This window comes from Alosa pseudoharengus, unplaced genomic scaffold (genome assembly GCF_046254945.1).
Source record: "Alosa pseudoharengus isolate Yale_2024_CS ecotype anadromous, Long Island Sound unplaced genomic scaffold, YU_APseudo_1.1 YU_APseudo_1.1_scf_23, whole genome shotgun sequence".
NCBI lineage: Eukaryota > Metazoa > Chordata > Actinopteri > Clupeiformes > Clupeidae > Alosa > Alosa pseudoharengus.
In genome coordinates, this window is record NW_027468685.1 from 16,074,999 (window position 1) to 16,096,907 (window position 21,909).

Consider the following 21,909-nt stretch of genomic DNA (forward strand, 5'->3'; position numbering starts at 1 on the left):
ATACCCAATCCAATGTCACCGTCTCACACGATGTCAAAAGATGTGTGACTGCGCGACCGTCTATGGAGCGGGAGAGATGGGGAAATATTATCCCTGAGCAGAAAAAAAATGCGGGGCTAGTCCTTGCCCCTGACGTCACAAGGACTTTAATAACACAGCCTTTCCCCAAAAGCCGCGCTTTTGGAAAATGCCAGTTTGCACAATGAGAGAGACCTGCGAGGAGAGGGAGCGTTTGTTTTTCAAGGAGATCTAATTCTGGATTCAATGACTTTGATTCTGGGAACCAGTGATGAGTTGGCTCCTGACGTGGATTCTACTTGTAGCGGGAATTCATGAGGTGAGACATAAGCGGCGTTTTATAGCCTAATTGTTTTGCTTCATTTTCTCCAAAATCGATAATGAGAAGTGTAAGTGGTAAGCAGAGCGTATAAGCTCAACATGAACTGTATCCATTCGTAGAGGCGCGCGTGTGGCCCTGCAATGAGTTGGCACAGGAGGTAGCAAACCTGTCAAGTAGCCCTTAAAAAGTTATCATCCAATACTGATGCGCAGGTTTAGATATTCAGAACTTATAGGAAGTTTAATCATTTAGTGTAGGGTGTTTGCTATGTATACAATAATGTGATAAATGGGTTGTTGTCTGCCAAGTGTCAACATTGGAGAAACGTTGGTCTCCTCACTGGTTTTACTGGTCAGTTACCCAGAAAATGAAAGTTAAGTAAAGGAGGCCAGTCCTCAAGTAGTTTGAGATGTTTTGTGGAATCCAAACATAGCCTATAGGTTAAGGCTAGTGAAAATGTATTGATGTACACAGGCTATTGTGTATTCTTTCGCCAGTTATTTCTAAAGAACACAAAAGGACTTTAGTTGTAAAACAGTTTAATGTGTAGTAGACTATTACCACGTTGTAGGCTACTTCATTCTTTATTAATGCAACTAAAATTAAAATGCCGTTATAATCGCCTACTAGACACTGATAAATGAACTGGCCCCAACGAATCTGCATCACGTCATTCACGGACCATGTGAGGTCTTGCCGGTGCTATACATTGGTTTACAGTGCCATCGTGTGGTTATGTTTAACAACCATATTTCCATTGTATAACGGGTTATAATGAGATATGACAGGAAAGCTATCGAAATTACGACATTATCTACTAGCTCTCTCCATTTTTTCCATTAACCCCTCGTTAAATTATGGGGCGTTTTAAAGTCCCTGGAAGACATGCGCTTATGACCCACACAGTAGGCAGGTTAAAGGTCATATCGGCCTGCGGCTATAACCTCTCAGAACTGTTGACATTTCACATGGTGCTTCACAGCTTCTTCACCATACCATCACTGAAATATTACTGGAATGTTAAGGTCACAGGATGCATCAATCAGGGGCCCATCAGCCGTAACCTGTTGCCTACAAGTCCGTTGGCACCAAATGTGCTCTAGATTAGAACCTAATTTTGGGTTGTCTGGCTTCTGCGTCCAATTCTGCCACCGCCATTAAAACGTAACAGTGATCATGGGAACAAAATGAAACACTGACCTCTTCTGGGTTACTGTTCGCAACATCGCAGCCTGCCAACGCGACTCTACAGCTGCATTTACAGAGCTCTACAGAATCGCTTACGTCAGGTTTATAATTAAATCATGCTGAGTTGGAATATTAGCTGCATTAAAGGCTGACTGCAACTGCGGCTGCGCGTTGGATACCTCTATATTACAGAGAGGTTTGATGGCTGCGGACCGAGAAAAGCATCCTCCCTAATGTGTAGGCCTTGGGGTATAGCACTCCACTGGTCTCATTTGTCTGTGTTAGTCTGTTAGGCCGCGGAGAGGGATTATTAAATACAGGCACTCCATAATTCTGTTATAAACCGTAATTATGGGGATCTGAGTGATAGCCTGCCAAGAACAGGCTCTGGAGGTATACAGTCCACAAGGTGCACAGAGGTGATAAATAGTTGGGTGTTAGGCTACTTAAGAATAAATAATGCTTTGAAATGCAGTGTTCAGGCCAGAATGTAGTATTTGTTTCGTCCTCATTAGCACCTTACACTGGAATAGATCTGCTACTGATCTGGGGTCAGCTGTTTCTGTTAGTTATAACATGGGAAATCACAGCATTTTAAGCTTAGTTTACCTTGGAATTATTGTAGAAAATTGGATAATATTGTTTGGTAGGTTATAGTGATCACACGTCAGTTTCATTCAAAGATTTCATTCAATGTTTTATGAAACCCTCTTCTTACATTACTATAGATATGAAAACAGCACTGAAGTAGAGAATACTGACGTAAGATGGCCTGCTGAGAAACACTAAGGAAGTCAGCTCAAAGGAGAGATGAAGTACAAGTTCCTTCCATCAGCATCCTCATAATTTGGCAAAAAGTAAACTGGCTGTTCTTATATCTGGCGAGCCTCAAGAACTACCGACAGAAGAAAGCCAGCTTCCTCTGAAGAATTTATCGAGCATTGCCTGTCCAAGAGCAGTGTGCATAAATCTGGCCTGTGGTTACACCACGTTTCAAGACCCTCCAAAGAACATTTAATTGGTCGGTGTTTTGGAAGGAGTATGCATTTAAGCGCTAGTGTTTTGTAACAGTGCGCATAAAACTGCCAATAAATTGGTGCAAATGTTAAACGAACGTGGCTATATTTTTACCTTACACTCAAGAGATAAAAAAAAAGTTGTTTCTTTTCATCTAGGCCTTCTCACAAAATTCCTCCGCTACGATGCCCGTCCCTGAGCCCACTGCCCTGGAGCCGTACAACCGCACGCAGTACTGCAAATGGCCATGCGAGTGCCCCAAGATGCCCCCGACATGCTCCCTCGGGGTGAGCCTGCTCATAGACGGCTGTGACTGCTGCAAAACCTGCGCCAAGCAGGTGGGCGAAGTTTGCAACGAGAAAGATCCCTGTGACCACCACAAGGGACTATATTGCGACTACAGCAGAGACAAGCCTAGGTACGAAAAGGGAGTGTGTGCATGTAAGTGTCAAACCAAAATATAGACACATTTGGAGTGGAAGTCAGTACAGTGCATTGTTACAAGGATGTCAATCAAAATATGAGACCATGCTACTAGTTAGGGGTGGGAATCAGTTAACTCACGATCCAATATAATTATATTTTTCCATCATAAGGCCTGTCTGTATCACAGCACAAGAAGCAATGTAAGCAAAGTAAAGAGCACTGACAGCCTGAAGCTGTAGGCCTCTTCTCACTGCCAGTCATATATAATTACATTACCACCACTCTATCAGGAACTCCTATTTTAAGTTGGGGGTAGAAACCAAAATGATTGGGGGTATCAAATTGTTTTTAACTGCCCTGAGTCTGAAAAACAATGATAGCATGGCAAACAGATTGTGCTACATCCCCATATCATTTTTGTCCCAGCCCTAGCGCTAATTATAGTGTTCTGTCATCTTTGAGCAAGCCGTTAACAGAGATTCTATTGCATACCTGCTCTGGCCTGATTTGATACAAGTTTTCATTTAATTCCTTCATTGCAATAGTTGTACAAATGATCACTAATTTGGAATGATGAATGTCACAGTATATGTGTTTGTGAACCACCCTAACCTTCTTTTTTAACATCCTAGTATATTTGATTAGTCTGAATACTCTTTATGTTATTTTGTTAACATCATGCTTCTAATGTCATTTACTCACACAGTAATATTCCATGTGGAAAATTGTATCACGTCTTTCTATTACATAATACATGTGTTGCCAAATAATTTGATAACCCTTAGATACTCTTTTTTAAACTTAGTAGTACTTTGTGTAATTTATGGCCTGTCACTGTAATAATTGTCTGTTCTTTGCCTCTTGGATGATAGGCTTCTGGCTTTGGAAAAAAGCTTGAGAGTATTGTTTAAGATGCAGTCTGCAATTCTGGTGAAAGATTGTTGCTATTTGAGCTCAACAGTTGATGAAATTACCCCCTTTGCCTCTGTGCTCCTAAAGCAACATGTTGATTGGCTGGAATTGTTTCTGTCTCTGTTTCTGTTTATTTCCCATGAACATGTGCCCATTTTGAGTCTGGACTGTTTAGCTGATCAGAGTTTATTTTAGCGCACGCACTGAATTGACAACTAGAGAGAACCATGACAAGCAATTTGCTGGATTTGACAAAAGTGTTGGATTAGAATTGTGCACTGTGCCATTAATGTACACGTAGATGTTGTTTGTTCCTGCATGAGTGGGCTCTTCTTTATGTCTGCACAGATCTAGTTGGCACTGGGTGTGAGTATAACGGCATCATCTACCGCAATGGTCAGAGCTTCCAGCCCAACTGCAAGTACCAGTGCCTGTGTGTGAACGGCGCCATCGGCTGCCTGGGCCTGTGCAATGAGTCGCTGCCGCCTAGGGTGTGGTGCCAGACGCCGCGGCGCGTCAAAATCCCGGGCCAGTGCTGCGAGACGTGGATCTGTGACGAGCCCAGGAGGGGGCGCAAGACGGCACCCAGGCACGCCAAGCAAGGTAAGCTGGACAGAGTCTGACCTCTGACCCTCTGAGTTCAGGTTCTCAGCTTGAAGGGGTTTCTCCATAAACAGATCATGTGGACATATCCTTTCCATTCAAATTGTGTTGATTGCACCTTTAGACTGGTTGTAAGCTGCTGAAAGTCGTGGACAATTGTTGTCATGGTAACTACGCTGTCTAAGGCATGACCATTGACTTCCTTCCTTATTATGAGGTTCTCTGACTTCAAGTCTTTATCATGACTCATAATTTGGTCCCAAAGGTTGCACCATCAATTTCAGGTTACGAAAGAGCTCAGATGAAAAATCAAGACTTCCCGTTTAATTTCACTTCTATTTAGGAATGAGGTTTAGAAACGATAACTCTCCTTAGCCTAACTCCAAATTTCCAGTCAACAATTCATCATCCAAACAATGCCAGCAGCCAAAGCAAGCACATGATCAAAGGGTGAATGCAGTCATGTTGACGTGTCTAAGGATGACAGTGAGGTGGGAAATATTCAGGCAGGGACACGTCTCTCCATACTCGTCAACCTTAGAACTGCCTACAAAATGAATGCATAACCTGGCTCAATACTGCACCTTGGGCGTGAGCCTTTGTGTGTGTGTGTGTGTGTGTGTGTGTGTGTGTGGCTGGATGTGGTGTGTAGGGGTGTGTGGGGTTATGGGAGTTTGATCTCTCTACCTACAGACCAGCCTATCCCTTTCCTCCCTCTCCCTCTCCCCCATGTTATTGTTGGGCTGCTTTTCCAGCCCTCGCTCTCTGAAGCGCTTTAGCCGTTTTGCTTAGACTGGGAAATGATTAGAGCGCTGGACTGTTTGTGCGCTGCTGCTTTAAAGCTGCACAGGAATGTCTTTTTTCTACAGAGATTCTTTTTATCAAAGTTTTGGAAACTTGCAGGTGGTACCGCAGCAAGGGGTTGGGGGGGGGAGGGGGGTCTTGGAGGGCTTCTTCGTTAATCCGAACAGTATGCGATATGCATTGCAATTGCATAGTGTTGTTGGGACTTTTCCAGAAGGTTTTCTGCTGTGGCTTTTGCTCTAGCTATAGCTATTGATGTAGCAGAGGAGCGGGTGAAGCCAGCACATGTTGAGCAGAAGTGGCTGCTGGGGAGTGGAGATCCATGGGTGTAGCTGCTAAACAAACACGAGGAAGAGGCACTGAAAGGCCAATTTCCCTACCTCAGTACACTTGAAATACATGTGTAGGTGATAGATTTGCTCCTGCAAAGCTGAACACTGTAAGCAACAATGGCTCTGTGAAGGAATAATAGCTCCTTCTTTTAAAACTTCCCCTGAGCTGTGTCCGGGGTTGGGCCATCCTGGTGAGCTGTGAAGTAACTGTAGGGGGTAGAATGAGGACAGTGGATTGAATTTCATGTATGTATGTCCACTTCACATAATGTATAAATTGAATCTACTCTGTGTGCTGTTAGAGCCTTTAAATGTGCACATTTTGTGGAAAACCACTGGAAAGTTTATCTGGCAACTTAACCCTTAAAGATGTGGGTTTTTAAACACAGAGATTCCTATCCGCAACTATTTAAGGTTCTAAATTCTATGTTGAATTTGGTTGTACCAATTCAATGAACCCAGATATTCTTTAGAACGTTCATTTTCCAACATTCCTGACGGTACACCTTTAAGTCACATTAGTGTATGCAGGCCACATACTGTAGCTTTAAAGCTTTCTTATCATCACAGGTTTTTAGAGAAGGAGAAACTGAAAAAAGCCTCTGCAACAATAAAGCCTGTTAGAATGCCACTGCCACTGAGCACATGTAGGGCAATGATAGACCTGTACAGACCTGATAAGCCTGATAGGCCCTCAGAGGGTTAGGTCAGAGTACATGGTCACTGAACACCATGGATGTGTGTGTGTCTGCAGCTCCTTCCTATCGGAACAGCGGCTGGCACAAGAACTGCCTGACCCAGACGACGTCCTGGAGCCCCTGCTCTAAGACCTGTGGCCGAGGCCTGTCCACGCGCATCACCAATGCCAACAAGCGCTGCGAGATGGTCAAGGAGAGCCGACTCTGCAACATCAGGCCCTGTGACGTTGATATCACCAAACACTTCAGAGTAAGTGAGGAGGAACTACAGGGCCATGTCTTTGGAATGGCAGTGTGCTCTTGTGCCTGGTAGTGGGTAGGGATAGTGGCCTTGCCTTCAAGGTAGGGCAATGGTTATATGGGTATGGTTATATTTAATTAAAGTCAGTTATGTTTTATTTCATTTTATTAAGCAATTCCTTTAGCCTGACGAGCCAGACCGACATTAAAATGTAGGGTCTGGGCACTCACCGTTGGCAGTGCTCAGTCCGGGGGGCGGGATAATCGGTTGTCTTTCAAATTCCCTCTGCACGCAATAGGACAGCGCTATGAGTCCCGTGCGTTTTCCCACCAGCGGAGCTAGTTGGCTAGTTCAAACTTTTGCCAACTTAAAAAAAGCTTAACTCGTGTCACGCTGTTCGCCAACAGCAACATCCATCTTCTTTGTTTTCAAGTAGCAGGGAATTCAAGCCAAACCGTTGCAACTCTGCCATCAATCATTTCCTAGCCATTTTTAGGTAAGCCAGTCTGTTAGAATGTCAGTTAGGACCAATTGGTGACTTCTGTAGATGTGTGTCATGCCTGGGCACACAAATGGACTCTTATTTCAGTCGTAATGACTTTACTTTAAAAGTTTGACTGTTTTTTTCAGAGTTTAGTTATCAGTGTTTAATTAAGTTGGATTTGAAGTGAAGTGTAATGCATTATGTACAATATGCTCAAGTATACTCCCTATCTGCAAAATCCGCCTAACGTCTCTATACACGATTTGATTGGCCTGATAGAAGTTTAATTTTTCCAGCTCACAAGCCAACGGAGAGTTGCTAGACTAGCCCTGGCAGCAAATGTAATTTGCGCATGTAATTTGCTGCCGCTAGGGTGCGTCTAGATTTCTAGGCTACAATTCCTTGTTTGGTCTACAAAATGTCAGTCAATGTTTCCCAGTCCCATCTCCAAATGTTGACATCTCTTTCTTTGTCCACATGTTAAAGATCATCTGTTTCCTGTCACAGAGCAGTAGAAAAAACTAAAATATTAGTGAACTTTTTTCGATTTACCAATTACCGGTACTCAAAAATAGGCAAAATAGCTGATTAATTTGATTAATTGCTGCAGCTTGACCTCAAGGTCATGTGTTTAGTTCTGTAATTAGGTGCATTGGTGTTGGCACATAGACCTAACTTGTTGAAACCTGTGCTAAGGGGCCACCTGTCAAGAGACTTGACCGTATTAGCCTCTGTAAGCATCCTTGATCCTTGATCATCTGATACCCCCCCCCCACACACACACACACACACTCGTGTCCTTTCCTCTCCCCCCAGCCAGGGAAGAAGTGCCTGAACATCTACCGGGAGCCTCGACCAACCAACTTCACCATCTCGGGCTGCACCAGCACCAAACCGTACTGGCCCAAGTACTGTGGCGTCTGCACAGACGACCGTTGCTGCATCCCCTACAAGTCCAAGACGGTGGAGGTGGAGTTCTCGTGCCCCAACGGGGCCAAGCTCACCTGGCAGGTCATGTGGATCAACGCGTGCTTCTGCAACCTCAGCTGCAGGAACCCTAATGACTTCTTTGCTGAGCTGGAACAGTACTTTGAGTATTCAGAGATTATGAACTGACGGACAAGGAAAAGGCGGTGGCAGGAGAAGGAGGAGGAGGAGTGTGTGTATGTGTGTGTGTGTGTGTGTGTGTGTGTGTGTGTGTGTGTGTGTGTGTGTATCCACTAAGCCTTTTTAGATGCCAGCTGTCTGTGGCCACCTCAAGTGCATTCATATCCACGCCTGAGGGTCATAGAGCTCTGTTCCCTTTAGGAGGCTTATGAGGGAGACAGAGCCATGTCTTCTTGTAATCATCTTTCATTCACATTGCCAAATTCAGCTTCTCTCCATTACTGAGGCCATTGAAGAAAAAGATACAAAAGAAAATTGTCCACATAGCAATTAAGGCCTTTGCTATATTATCACAGAAGCTTAGCTACAATTTTATTCTCCATACGACAAAGTATACGCTCCCTCCGTTGTACAGCTCATGTAAGTATTGCAGTTGTAAAAATGAAAATGCATAATCTTGACTTGTTTAATATAGTCACTCGAGCTCTAATTTATTTCTGTGTATATTTACATACGATATAGAGATAGAGTGAAATATGTGCAATTGACCTACAGTGCCAGTGTATTGTATGTAACTTTTTATGAGAAGGACGACGCTCTGTCTCCTTAATCTTCAAGTCATGCAGCTCGGTGCTTTTTAAATGTTTATAGTATCAAAGATTAATCTCTATGTATCAACAGGGCTCTTATGCCATAGCGTAAAGGTAATTGAAAGGTATTCTTCCGTATGAATATGACGAACACTGCAGACAACAGGTGTAGTTACATTTTTTTTATTTTTTTAATAAATACAAACTGTTAAATCATTAAAATACATACAATTCTGGATTAGGCTTTTGTATGTCTTTACATGGGTAGGTGTTCTAAAAAGCTTGCAAGTACTGCTGTAGTGCAAGAAAAAGAAGGTACAGAGGTGCATACTTGGTGAGTACTTACTAACTAACCCATTCAACAAGATCTTTTTCGGGTGCATCTTTCCAAACCAACAATAAAATAAAAAGTAGCAAGACCGAGTAAAGGAATCCATGGCACATTCGTTTTGTTCTATTGTGCTTGTTTGCATAGAAGTGATCACAATATAAACAATGCCTGAAGCCATTAACTGGAAATTTAGCGTACATACAATCGCAAGCTGTGCAATCTAGTTTCTCAGTTTTGTTTCCATTTGATTCAGTACACAAATGGCAATCCACATTTGTTTTGGGAGCCTAGACAGTTTGATTCCAAAAAAATAGATGACAGTGATGGTAAGGAATGTTTAGTGATCTTTAGGAATGGCTATATACCCCAGTGGAAATAAGCTTAGAATTGATAGAATCCTTTTTTATTAGTTTTCAGATTGAAACACATTTAGTGTGTTTAGTCCCACAGCTTTGAGATGAATAATGATTGAGAAAACTGCTACTTAAATCCCAAGGCCTGCTCAGCTCTTTTCCTTTCTCTTATAGAGTTTCAATTCTACATATACAGAAAAATTAATCACGTATACAAATTAGCCATTAAGAATGAAATGAACTGTCAGAACAAAAATACAGTCAGTCATTTACAGATCATCGTGAAAGCCGTGATGTCACATGTCAGACACCACACTACCTTCAGCTAAAAACAGCACAACTTTCTCAGGCATTCTCCCACGTCTCTGTACCGCACTGCCGCTAACAACAAAATGGCCGCCTCCAGAGAGGCCCACGAAAGGGAGCTGGTCTGGCCTGGAGGTTCAGCCCTTGACAACAATTACAGTAGTGTTCTCTCTTAGCTTAGCGCTAGAACAGAGAGTGCCCCCATTACAAAACAAAACAAAATAAAAACTCTTTGGCATAGAGACTCTTCCTGCATCTTGAAGTGTTGTGGGAGTCTATGAGGGGTCAAGCTGGACACACAGCATCCAGAGTTCTGGGGGGCTGGTGGTTAGTGGCAGTGCAGCAGAAAAGAAAATCGGGGGCAGAGGAATGGGGGCAGGGGAGGGGGGGCTGTGGTGGTCTCAGAGGGAGGGAGAGGCCTAGCAGGACACTTCGGTGGACTTGTGCGCGGCCTGCTCCACAGTGCTGTTGTTGGCGCTATCCATGTTCTCAGTGTGGGAACGTCCACGCTGGTGGTGGTCACCCGTGTGCGAACGGCTGCGGGCCCCCTCGTTGGTGTGCGAGCGGCTCCGGTTACCCTCGTTGGTGTGGGACCGGCTGCGGTTGCCGTCGAAGGAGTGGACACTGGAGCCGGAGGCTGTGCGGGAGCGGACCAGTCTCGTCATGCTGGCGGCAGGCACTGCATGGGGGGAAAACCAATCAAAAAGTTCAATCAAAATCAAAATCAAAAAGTTTAAAAAAAGGTTACTTGGACTTTAAACTCTTTGGGTTGGATGGCCTCACTAAAATGGTTCACTAAGTCAAACTGAACAAAGATATCAAGAAAAAAAAGATTTTAATTCCATAGAACAGATGCTGGATTAGCATAAGTATTATAGGATTGCAGATGACATCACGCCGAGATGTGGTAAACATGCTGCACAAGGCATGAATAATGCATTGCTTTCACTGGATGCTTAAGACTACATAAAGCATGCGCATGACGTGTCAGGGAATGTATTATGTATTATTATTGTGTTAGATTAGATTAGATTTAACTTTATTGTCATTGTGCAGAGTACGAGTACAAAGACAACGGAATGCAGTTTGTGTCTAACCAGAAGTGCAAAAGAGCAGAAAAGTGCAATGTGATATAGAAAGTATAGACAGGTGGTGCATAGACAGAACAAGAAATATAGTGCAGTGTAACTGTAGATAGTGGTATACAGTTGGTTTACAGAAGGTGGTTTAGAGTAACTTACTGTAGCCCATGCCCTGAATGAAGTACTTGAAAGCCTCTGTCAGTTTGCCTGGCTGTTGAGAGAGAGAAAACAGATTAGCCATTCAACTTCACTTCATGGGACTATCATTGATTTAGAGTACATCCGTTGGCACAAATTCTGGGTCATGTGCTATGTGAATGGACACCCAACCCGTCGCATATTCTTTGAGAGACTAGGAGAGGTAGTGGCAGGTGGCAGGTAACAGGTGTTTAGTCGTGTATTAGACCTAAGTGTGTGTGTGTGCCAGTTTCCGCCACTACAGTTGCTAATGCTCTTAAGCAGCGCTACTCTCCAAGTGATTATCCTTAGCCCAGTTTGTGTGTGTGTGTGTCTGTGCGTACGTGTGTGGAGGTGTGGGTGTCTGTGTGTACGTGTGTGTGTGTGTGTATCATAAACTCAGTCATAAACTCAGTCAACACACCTGGTCAACCTGGGGCAGGCCTCCACAGTCTGCCATCTGGAAGAAGGGAAGAAAGGTGGGTAGAGGGAGGGAAGAGAAAAAAAAGAAAGACAAAATAAGACACACTCGTTAACTCAATAAGTCAGCAAGAAGAACACTGGTCACCGCTCACTGCCTTCTCAATGGCTGTCAGCTGCCACTCTCCCACTACAAAACAGCCTAATAGAACCTGATAGACATGTTGTTTAAGGTGCCATAAACCCAATTCTGGGCACGCACAAAAGGCACTACTCGAATGCAAAGTAGGTTAGCGAGGACACATTCTGACCCTAGGGGCGAGGTATTGTCGCCGCTCTGGTGCAAACATAAGTAAATAAGTCACTAGCTAGGTTGCGCTGATCCATTGGAATCTTATCAGCTGGCGTCTTTTTCCACAAGGACTATTAATACACGCCGGTCCACAAAGAAAAGCGGACACTCACCTTGAGAAGAGTAGCCTTGGTTGGGTCCAACTTGGTGTTGCACTCGACCTGAAGAGACATGAAAAAAAATACAATAAATCTGGTTCATTTGACGCGGAACATGTGCAAGTTTGCAATTGAAAGTCCTTGGGAATGTTTTACTACGTATAAATGTCAAAATACTCAATTATTACATGCGGTGTTACAATGCATTTAATTAGTAAGCAAATAACAAAGATAGTATTTAGGAAAGTGTTCAATAAGTAACACATAGAGAATAGAGTCCGTTCAAACCTACCACGGCATCAACAGCTGGGGAGTTATCGCCAACCACAAGAAGAGAAGGGCACCTGAGATAGACATTCAGTTTTAGCACCAGTTTTAGTGTTGGTCTCTCTGGAAGCATAAGCAGGCACGTTTGACAGAGCTTACTTACCTCAGGGTTCTAGCATTGATCTGTCCACCAGGGATGGGCCTCTCAATTTCCAGATCTCTGCGGCTATAACATTAGAAGAAGACACGAGTTAAATGAATGTCTGTTTGGCAGAGTAATTGATGAAGGAGAAAAAAATTAGATATTATCAGTGTTACCTGTTGTAGGATTTGACAAAGAGGTGCAGGTTGAACTGGTTCATGTCGTTCAGGATGTGGTGGCGGTAAGTCGCAATCAGGTCATGATTCTGGTGAATTTCCTCCTATTGGCAAAAAGAAGTAACCATACTCGTCAATACAAAAAAAAAAAAACATTTAGGAATTGTATCCAGATATTAGCAGAGAAACCTGCTGGAACTTGAAACTGTGCTCACCTTGCCAAAAAGATGAGTGATAATCATGCCTGGCATGGCTTGAGTCCATCCGGTGATCTGAAACACAATGAACCATATTACATTTAGTTAGAAAAACCACATTACAATATGTTAGAAGATAACCCTTTCAACAATAAAAAAAATAAAAAAAACAATGCTTCAACATTCTATTTGGTTCCCAATCTACTTCCTCTGCATTAAGATCACATATGGAATGTTAAAACGGAAGCCTTGTGGGGCCAACTATGATGCTGATAATGGAACCCTCTTGAAAGGGTCGGAACATTTGGTACATCTACAAATGAGGAGAGACGATTCTAGAAGGTCAGTGTGCAGTTGTGTACCTTATGTGCTGCCCAGTCCATCCACCCCTCAGCACATGGATTGATGTTGATGAGAACTAAGCCCTCCACCAAACTTGGGTAGTCAACCTAGAGGAGGGAAGAGCAGTGAGTTTAATATAATGAACAAGGAATTGCACTAAATGTCTACAGATGAGCCTTTGCACTGGGACGACTGTGGTCGTGACAGGGAAGGGTGCCGATAGAACTTAAAAAAGAATTTAAGTAGAAACAGACAAAGGTTCCCCGGGGTAAGGACCCTTTGGTGTTTCTCAGATCTAGAACATTCCACAGGCCCAAGCACCGTCCAACAACAATAAGCAGCAACCCGCTGCCAGAATATGCAGAGAAAAGAAGGCGTCGGAAAAAAAACAAAACAAATGGGTCTTTTAATCCCAGTTTGATTAAAAAACTCTAATCGTTCAAGAGCAAATGAGAGGAGAGGACGTCACAACTCACAGCGAATTTTGAGAGGATATATGCGCCGGCTCCAACCCCCATTCCGATAACGCTCTTGAGCCTACAAGGTCACGTAATGAACAGACGGACGGAACAGTCAAGTACACAATCAAGTAAACAAATCACCTCAGTGGTCTGTTTTGACTACATAAGATGTCTGTATAGTTAGATTAGTTTTTTTTACTTACCCAAAGTTCTTCAGAATCAGGGGAATTGTCTCTGACAGTTGGTCCATTGAAGGGTATTCATACCTTAAGAGCGAGAGTGGTGATAGTTATTATCAGAAATGAACGACACAAACATCCTGATTATGTTGCTATTATCGTTTATCTTTTCTCTTTAAACTTGACAGCGATCTAATTTAGGTCAACATTAGGTGTTGCGACCCAAAATAATCTTAAACAAAACAACAATAAAACAAAAAAACGGGACAAAGTTCGATTCAGTATCTCTCCACGGTACAAGAGTACAAATGTGTCAATAGACAAATAAGCTGCCGAGGTCAGACGTTGAAGTCTGTCGGGCAGTCCCAGTTACTGTGCCAACTCACCCGGTGGAGAAGGTGGTGGCACCTTCTTGTTGCCCTGGCATGTTTACATGGCAGACAGCAAAGTGGTGCATAATCTCTTGCATGTCCTCATGGTTAAACAAGGTGTCATAGCAGGTCTTGTCTGCAACAACAGACCAGTATGAATGTCAGAGATTAGTGGTCCACATGCTAATAGAAAATACAAGATTAAAACTCCAATTCATAAAATAAACTAGTCAAGTACAGTTATCACAGTTATTTTATAAATATACTGACATATAGTAAATGTCTGTGTAAAAGTGTCAACACTTTTAATATAAATGAACTTTTCAAATATTTAATTATATACATTTATGTGTTGATTATATAAAGTTCAACATTTTACCACTTAGATCGCATAAATAATTCACAGTTATGACCATATATGGAATAGACTCCATACACAGTGAGCACATAGGTTTGATATTTTAGCTGTAGTTTTTATTTTGTTGCATAAAGGAAACTTTTGTGTGGTGAAAAAAAAGAAGTCTTACGGTTCAGGCCGATGTCATGGACGGTGAGGATGACCGGCCGGTCTCCCTTGGGCACCCCCTTCATGACGCAGTGGATTCGGCCATGAGGAGTCTCCACATCGTGCTCCTGCACACACAAAACCAAGGCTAATAAGAGACTATCAATTTTCAGTCTTTACAGTCTTTAAAAAACAAGTTTTTTTAGTCCAATAAATATTGGGAGCTTCTCCAGTGTGTGGACATTCATTTTTTCTTTTATTTTTTTCTAAGAAACCATCAAAGAATAATACTGATATTGAATAATTGAGTTCAAATGTATTTATCTAATATGTATCACTCAGGACAGAACATCCATTCAATGCCATCTTGTATCATGTTTCATACACTGACACTAACTGTTGTTGCAAAACATAATTTCCAACATTGTCTGATGCGGTGCACACAGGAAGTACTCATATCCTGCTGTCAGATCCTTAATCATGGGAAATGTTTACAAAGTCAAGAAGTGTGCGGATTTGACTTCAGTCCCAAACATAACAGTTTATGACAAAAGGGCCTTCCAAAGACATCCTGGTTTTTAAAGCTCTTCTAACGACAGCATACTCTAACAATCCACTCTTGTTCTTGCATAAGACCCCCATTTGGGCATCCAACCCATGGAAAATACTGAACATAACAGCACCTTGCATCCAAACTTATTTCCAGTCCAGCACCTTAATGGATGCACAATGTGCATCTAGCCAACTAGAGAACACACCCAGCAAAGAGCTATGAAGGGCAATACTCACAGCCACCTCTATCTCAAACACAAGATCCATCTCAGAATCCTCAAGAACCATGTTTGCTGTTAGTTTGGATTGCTTAGTGCTTCTTGTTGTATGAAGTAATAAATAAAAGATAGGTAGGAATAAGATCCAGTTGCTGGTAAAACCTCAGAGGGCTCTTAGCGGGTATTAGTCTGTGCGCTGCATTTTATACCCCGACTGTTCCCCGCTCTTCATAAGCCCCTAGCTCCCATGATGCTTTGCAACCTGATCAAAACAAGCTAATTCTAGTTGAAGAGATCCGCAAATTGGATCAGCCGTGAATGTCAGACAGTTCAGTCGGTCAGGGACAATGGGAAAATCAGAACGTATAGTATGGACCAGTTTGTCCTGTGATCATGTGAACATGTAAACAACAAACAACAATTTGTGCTGACACAAAAGTTGCATGCTAGAGTCAATCAGTGTGACAAGCGAAAGTTCTGGTTTCCTCTCAACCGACTGGCAATGTCAAAAGGTCAAATTATGACTTCAACTAGGAAAGATAAACACTAATTTTCAAAATGAATCAGGTGTAAAAACAGAGAATAGTCAGTGCAAAAAAAAAACAATTGCTGAATGCAAAGTCATAATGGTGATTTCTAATGGCTCTGCACATACCAAAAATGTAAATTTCAGAGAACTTATCTGCAACACCGCTGTGTTGTTTTATCCAACACTTTAAAGCAACACACACAAAGACAGTGTGCTAGTCTCCGAGTGACTTGTTGAACACCCTCTGTGCCAAAGCACAGTGCAACACCCCATGTGGTCTGGGCAATAATCAACACGGATAACACCCAAACTCAACACAAACTGGTTCTAGCAGCCTCCCTCCTGCTAATGAGCTGCACATCCCCATGCCAAACCCCAGTCAAGCCTCTGCAACCCATTTACCCGCAATCCGAGGTAAACATCTTCAGGTTCTCCTTGACTGCCCAACTATATAAACACGTAAACACATCTCATAACCTCCCATCACCTAACCCCCAACGTGACCCTATCTACTCTAATCCATCGTAACGGTGTGGAGCGGTGGCTCTTACAAGGAACCTAAGGAGGCTATGGCAGATGGCTACGTCGTTTCGCCGTAATTCCCACGTCATCATCACCTTAAAGACGCGCCGCCGACAGGACTTGCCCTGGAAACCTCGGGCAGCTATAATCTGCCAAAGGGAGTAAAGAATGGGGGATGCCAGTCTGACTGGCGTGTCTGTAAGGCCTTATCTACAGCCTCTATAGTCTTATGGCCCTGCAAGCTCAAAATTACTGACTGTAAAAGAATGAATTACAATGAAATAAAACACAATCCATTACCTAAAAAACTCCCTCCTTCTGTTGCATACTGTTACTTTAACTCAAGTAGCCTACAGTGTCATGGGGGTCTGGTCTGTGGGGTATTGTCCATGGTCCTGAAGTTAGAACTGTTTTTTAATGACAAACTCCTCATCGGGAGACCACAAACTTTCTCCATTCCATATATGGACTGAGTAACTCTGTTGTGTGTGATGAAAGTTGTGAGTGAATTAATAAAAAAAAACTGTCATGCTTCTGATAACCAAAAGCCTTTCATGGCATTAACAACATAATTGTGTACAATTGCATTTCTAAACAGCACGGATAATGTAATCACTGCTGTTGTGTGTATCTCTGAGTGCTCTCATGAGAAACCCTCCTAAAACTCTCAGGTCAGATAATCAGACATGGTTCACAGGCAGTGCTTGCCATTCCATTGTTGACCAACAGAGGGCACCAATCAAGCAAGGCCAACAAAGCCTTAGGCATATTTTGAAGTAAACATGGTCTATTCTGTGTGGGACCCTTACAGTATGTATGTGCTTTTGGATGTTTTTGCGTTTGTTTTGTTTCTTGGATGGGAAGTTGCCACTGTGTCAGAAGAGCTCACCTTGAGTGTAAGCTGCTGTACAGCTTCTCTCAGGCTCTATAACAACAACAAAAAACAAACATCTATCAGTAAAACAAACAGGTAGACAAAGAATACTACACATGCAGTTAGCGAAATGGAAGTGACGGATTAGAGAGGTGTGACAAGCCAAAAGCAGAAATGCCACACATACCTTCAAGTCCTTGTCAACAAGCAGTGGTTTTGATTCAACAAGCTGGATATCATCCATCTTCAGCGCTGTGGTAGCCTGTGGAGAGAGACACAAAGGTGTTCATAGTTAGAACTTATATGAATATGCATTTATTATTTCTGGGAGCCGTTCCTACTGATGGCTTCCCATAGGGTTCATCCCACACCCCCAGAAAAGCAACAAAGGGAAGTATCAAATTACACACACACAGGAGGATCTTTGCACCTCCTGCTATTGTGTGCTGTTTTCAGTTTTTATGCCTGTGCCAGAAAATATGGCTGCATAAAAAAAAGAAAAAAGAAAAACAAGTTCTCACAACTTCATTTGCTTCCATTAGGGATACACGCTAGCCTATCCTCCCACTAACTCAGGCATTTCCATCAGAGGAAATGTTTCCAAAATGTCAAAATGCTCTTGTAAACAAAGGAAAAGAAACAGCTGTGTTTAATGCTACGTGGTGTGAGTAAGTTCCTTCAAGGACTTATTTCCCAACTGTCAGAAATACAGTTAACATTATGAAGCATGTTTTCAGACAACTTCCTTAAAAAAGTAAGTTGATTTCAAGGAATAAATGTTGTAAATTTCAAAAAATGTAAATTCCACAATATGTGTAACTCACATTTCCCAGTAAGAGGGAGTGGCACAGAGTGATGCAAGCATGCAACAGAAGAAAGACACTCCTCTAACAAGTTGAAGCCATGCTGCATTGACACAGAGCAGTTGACTTGAAGTTCAGGTGACATGAAATTACTTAGGGACCTATCCAATGCTCAGGACATGAGAAGAGACACACATTTGTCTCTCTGAGGACATCATGAGGAGCTAAATCCACTCAGTTTTCCTACTTCCTGCGCCATACTGAAAGGTTCATTATACACAGCACAACCCCCCCTCCACACACACACACACACACACACACATACACACACACACCTCCAACTACCCCCCATGACGCCACTCGTGCTGCGGGTCAGCAAGGTAATTTTGACCGAGCGACTGTGAGCGAGCGAAAATGCAATCACCCAGCGGAGATGGGCGCTGAACATCGGCCTTCTGGAGGCTGGAGAGCTGGCCGTAGCTCATGTCAATCGAATTAGGGGGCTTGAACAGGCCCTTTGTTTGGCAGGAGGTTTGGAAAGGTCACGAGTCAGGCTCTTCCTCTGTGGTAGGCTTGGCCCGAGCACACAGGAAGCCAGTGACACGGACGCTTCCATGCTGCCCCTTTTTCAGGCTCTCTCTCTCTCTCTCTCTCTCTCTCTCTGTTTCTCTTTCTCTCTCTTTCAATGGCGCAACTCATTTCTCTCTGTGGTCCTCGTGCCGGGAACAGCAAGGAGCGCTTTTGTGTTTTATCTGCCCACAGATTAAAGAATGGGGAGGAGAAAAAAAGAATCTCTCTCTCTTTCACTCTCTATTTTGAAGGGGTTGAAGGGGGATTGGCCTTTTAGGCAACTTGCAAAGACATCTGAGGTCAAGATTAATGGCACTTTTGTCTGAGAAGTTATCGCCCAAACTGAAACAAAATGTCACAAAGCCAATGCCAGATTTAACATGCTATAACTGGTCTGAACATGGCCCTTTGCTCTCCCACACAAATTCCACAGCGGAACCATGTGAGACTGGTGACAATGTCCACATGAGAGGCTGGAAATATCACTTGGAAAGCCTCACAAAAGCACTACTGACTAGAGCATTCTCTCCTTTATTGCAAAAGGGGCTGTGCACACAGACCCAAAAACAAACTTTTTTTTAGTGTTTGGGGGTAGCCTTGTAGACAGCGCTGAGGTGGCAGTCTTAAGTCAACTGGGTCACCTGCTGTTTTCAAACCCCGTTCCTTTTATGGCCCGAGCCTGGCTAATCTTTCACCTGGGCACAGGAAAAACAACACTCATGAGCAATTGGCTACGGTTCAGTGGTGTCTAAGTAGAGCACCTGCAAGACAAAGAGCGTGCCCTGGGCATGGGCCACTAATAGTGTCAGATAATCACCTGTGTGAACCTGCCTAATAAAACACAGCATAGCCTCGCGCTGGTGCTGATTGGGCCCAGCCCAGGGCCAGTTCTGGGCCAGAAGACCCCTATTGTCTCAGTCAGCTGCTGCGGACATGGAAAAGCATCCAGTCCAGCCCAGAGAAGAACCAGAACCAGAATCAGCATCAGTGACTACAGATACTGCATCCAGTGTGGACAACCGTGGTTATTGCTTTGTAATAAAGGTAGTGCAATGTTTGTAATTGACCGACAAAGACATTTGATGTCCATGATGCTATTCTGGACCTGTTCTGGGTGGAGTAAGCCTGAAGAAAACAAGCTACACTACTGTAGGACTGATACTCATCCTCTGTACAAAATGGCTTTTAAGATTGTTTTTAAATGCATCTTAAGAATGCAATAAAGCCCCTGACATCCGGGTCTATTATAGGTTTTAGTGAAAACTAGAAAAGGCACACTCAACTCCAAAAATGTAAAATTAAAGAGCAAACAATTTATTAAGAGCAAATGCTTGAGAGTGTGGTTTTCTACTTTATTATTCTGTTATAGGTTTTACTGTAGAGGTTTGGTCGTAGTAAAATAAAATAAGCAAAAGATGTCTAAGAAGAAAGATGTTCCTTTATGTCGATAATTAATAAAACTAAGAGACATTAATTATCCTAAAAAATAACATTCACAAACATATTGCAGCCCAGTGGTTTGATTCTGTCTGTTGCCAGTTACCACTGCTGCATACACTGCTGTGAGCCTTATACTATCTGTATTAATTGGAGAATGGAACATAATCTTATCATAACAGTCCAACAGATCCATGACTGCCGTTTGAGAAGAAACCATGTTGCCCGTATCAGTGGAATTTGTTTACACGAGTGAGCCCAAAACATCCCCATCACAAAATCCGAATTAAGGCCAGACTTGCACAGCAGTCACTTCCATAGGTTAAATCCAAGCAAGCCAAGCAGCTGCAGGAACAATGATTGCTTCCTTAATCTTGTAGGAGTCTGTTTTAATCTATCAAATCCTCGATTCTAAAATATCAACAAACAGCTTAGCTAGTTGAGACCTACATTGCAAACAGAGTAGAGCACAAAAAGATGTTGGTATAGCGACTAGACGCATTACAGTAGGCCTACTCTGCAGGGGGCGGGTGTCAGTAGCCTACAACAGGGGAGTGCATTCTCTGAGTAACGACGCGTGTAAACAAGGACGTCAAGTCATCCATCCCATGTGTTTCCGTGTCATCTGAGATGTAAGTCCAAAATAAAAAATAAAAAACAATGCTACGCTACGCGAGGTGTCATTAATGAACTGTTCACATAATATTCAAATGTTGTGAGAAAGTTAGATTAAAGTTATGGGGAGGAGATATGTTTACATTGTCTACTCTGAAGTCGATGCCATCGCTGACATTTTGACTGCTGATAGTGTCCCTCTCTCGGATGAAAGTTCGTCATTATGGCCAAGTTTGAGCCACACGCTAGAGCTGCAAGTGCGCACATGTGCCAGCTAAAATTATTCACAAGTCATAATTCCCCATAGATATGACTAGTGTTTCTATGCCATATGCATTTAAGTGAGGACATTAAAGTGAGAGTAAAACCGTCAGAATATAAACGTATTTGACTGCAGAGAAATAGATATGGCACCATTGATTATTATGCAAAATAATGGAAATTAGCTAATTAAAGCAAGAAAAACAAGCGAGGCTTCAGATCAAACATGTCATAACATGCATTTTTGTCACATGTCCATAAAGAAACATGATTAAGTTGTTAATGTCACATTTGCTTGACTTACCAGATAGCCTATATGTAAATATCCGCACTGAATGTCCTTAATTTTTCGGCACACGAAAGAAGTCAAAACCGAAATATACTAGCCTACCGAGTCAAAAGATATGTTGTGCTGATTACACTACGTGCAACCACGCGCAACAGAGAATTTTATAAAGAATTGAGCCCAACCCACTAGGAGCCTGTCCCCCTGCTATTGGGCAATTCTACCATATTTTGTAATCGCTGCGTTGCTGGGAGTTGCATTAGCCTACAAGTGATGACATAGCAACTGTTTGTAGCAATACCTTTGCAACTACGCCTTTTTCATCCGGGATTAAAACACTTCAGGTTTGGCTACGCCAGGCTAGTTGTGACCAGTTTCATGTTTAGAAAATACGTTTTACTGTATAGCTTACCGTTAATTGACCGATATGGCAGCGAAATGGAAATCAGGCCAAGCGAAGAAAAAATCTATGCCTATTCAGCATGGCAGACGCACTCCCACTTTAAATGTTAGACCTATATATTTTTTAAAACAACTTTTAGTGTGAGTGATAAGACAGATGTGGGGCGCTCATGCTTCATGTGCTGAACTGCTTGTTTCACACTGATTTCACCATCTCTGGTTTGAGTCATGAGCAAGCTCTCTCTCACCAGTGCTCCAACTCATTAATACATCTGTCATCTATTGGATATATTTAGTGCTATTTCTTCCATGGCACCATCAAACCCTTGTATGGGAATG

The 21,909-nt window shown here is 42.7% G+C and overlaps 2 protein-coding genes across 2 annotated transcripts; one reads left to right on the plus strand and one right to left on the minus strand.

Annotated features, from left to right (window-relative positions):
• Window positions 1-135: 135 nt before the first annotated feature.
• Window positions 136-8,978, plus strand: ccn4a (cellular communication network factor 4a). Its single transcript, XM_076301779.1, has 5 exons — window positions 136-337; window positions 2,704-2,986; window positions 4,232-4,486; window positions 6,377-6,570; window positions 7,862-8,978. The coding sequence occupies exons 1-5, from the start codon at window positions 290-292 to the stop codon at window positions 8,159-8,161; spliced, it is 1,080 nt and encodes a 359-aa protein (XP_076157894.1). The 5' UTR covers window positions 136-289; the 3' UTR covers window positions 8,162-8,978.
• On the minus strand, window positions 8,910-21,299 carry ndrg1a (N-myc downstream regulated 1a). The gene is made up of 16 exons (XM_076301778.1): window positions 21,187-21,299; window positions 17,384-17,458; window positions 17,212-17,247; window positions 14,524-14,629; window positions 14,012-14,132; window positions 13,650-13,712; window positions 13,462-13,522; window positions 13,006-13,092; window positions 12,662-12,718; window positions 12,447-12,550; window positions 12,292-12,354; window positions 12,154-12,205; window positions 11,877-11,924; window positions 11,416-11,451; window positions 10,974-11,025; window positions 8,910-10,411 (listed from the first exon to the last, which is right to left on the minus strand). The coding sequence occupies exons 2-16, from the start codon at window positions 17,438-17,440 to the stop codon at window positions 10,152-10,154; spliced, it is 1,203 nt and encodes a 400-aa protein (XP_076157893.1). The 5' UTR covers window positions 17,441-17,458; window positions 21,187-21,299; the 3' UTR covers window positions 8,910-10,151.
• Between the last annotated feature and the right edge of the window lie 610 nt (window positions 21,300-21,909).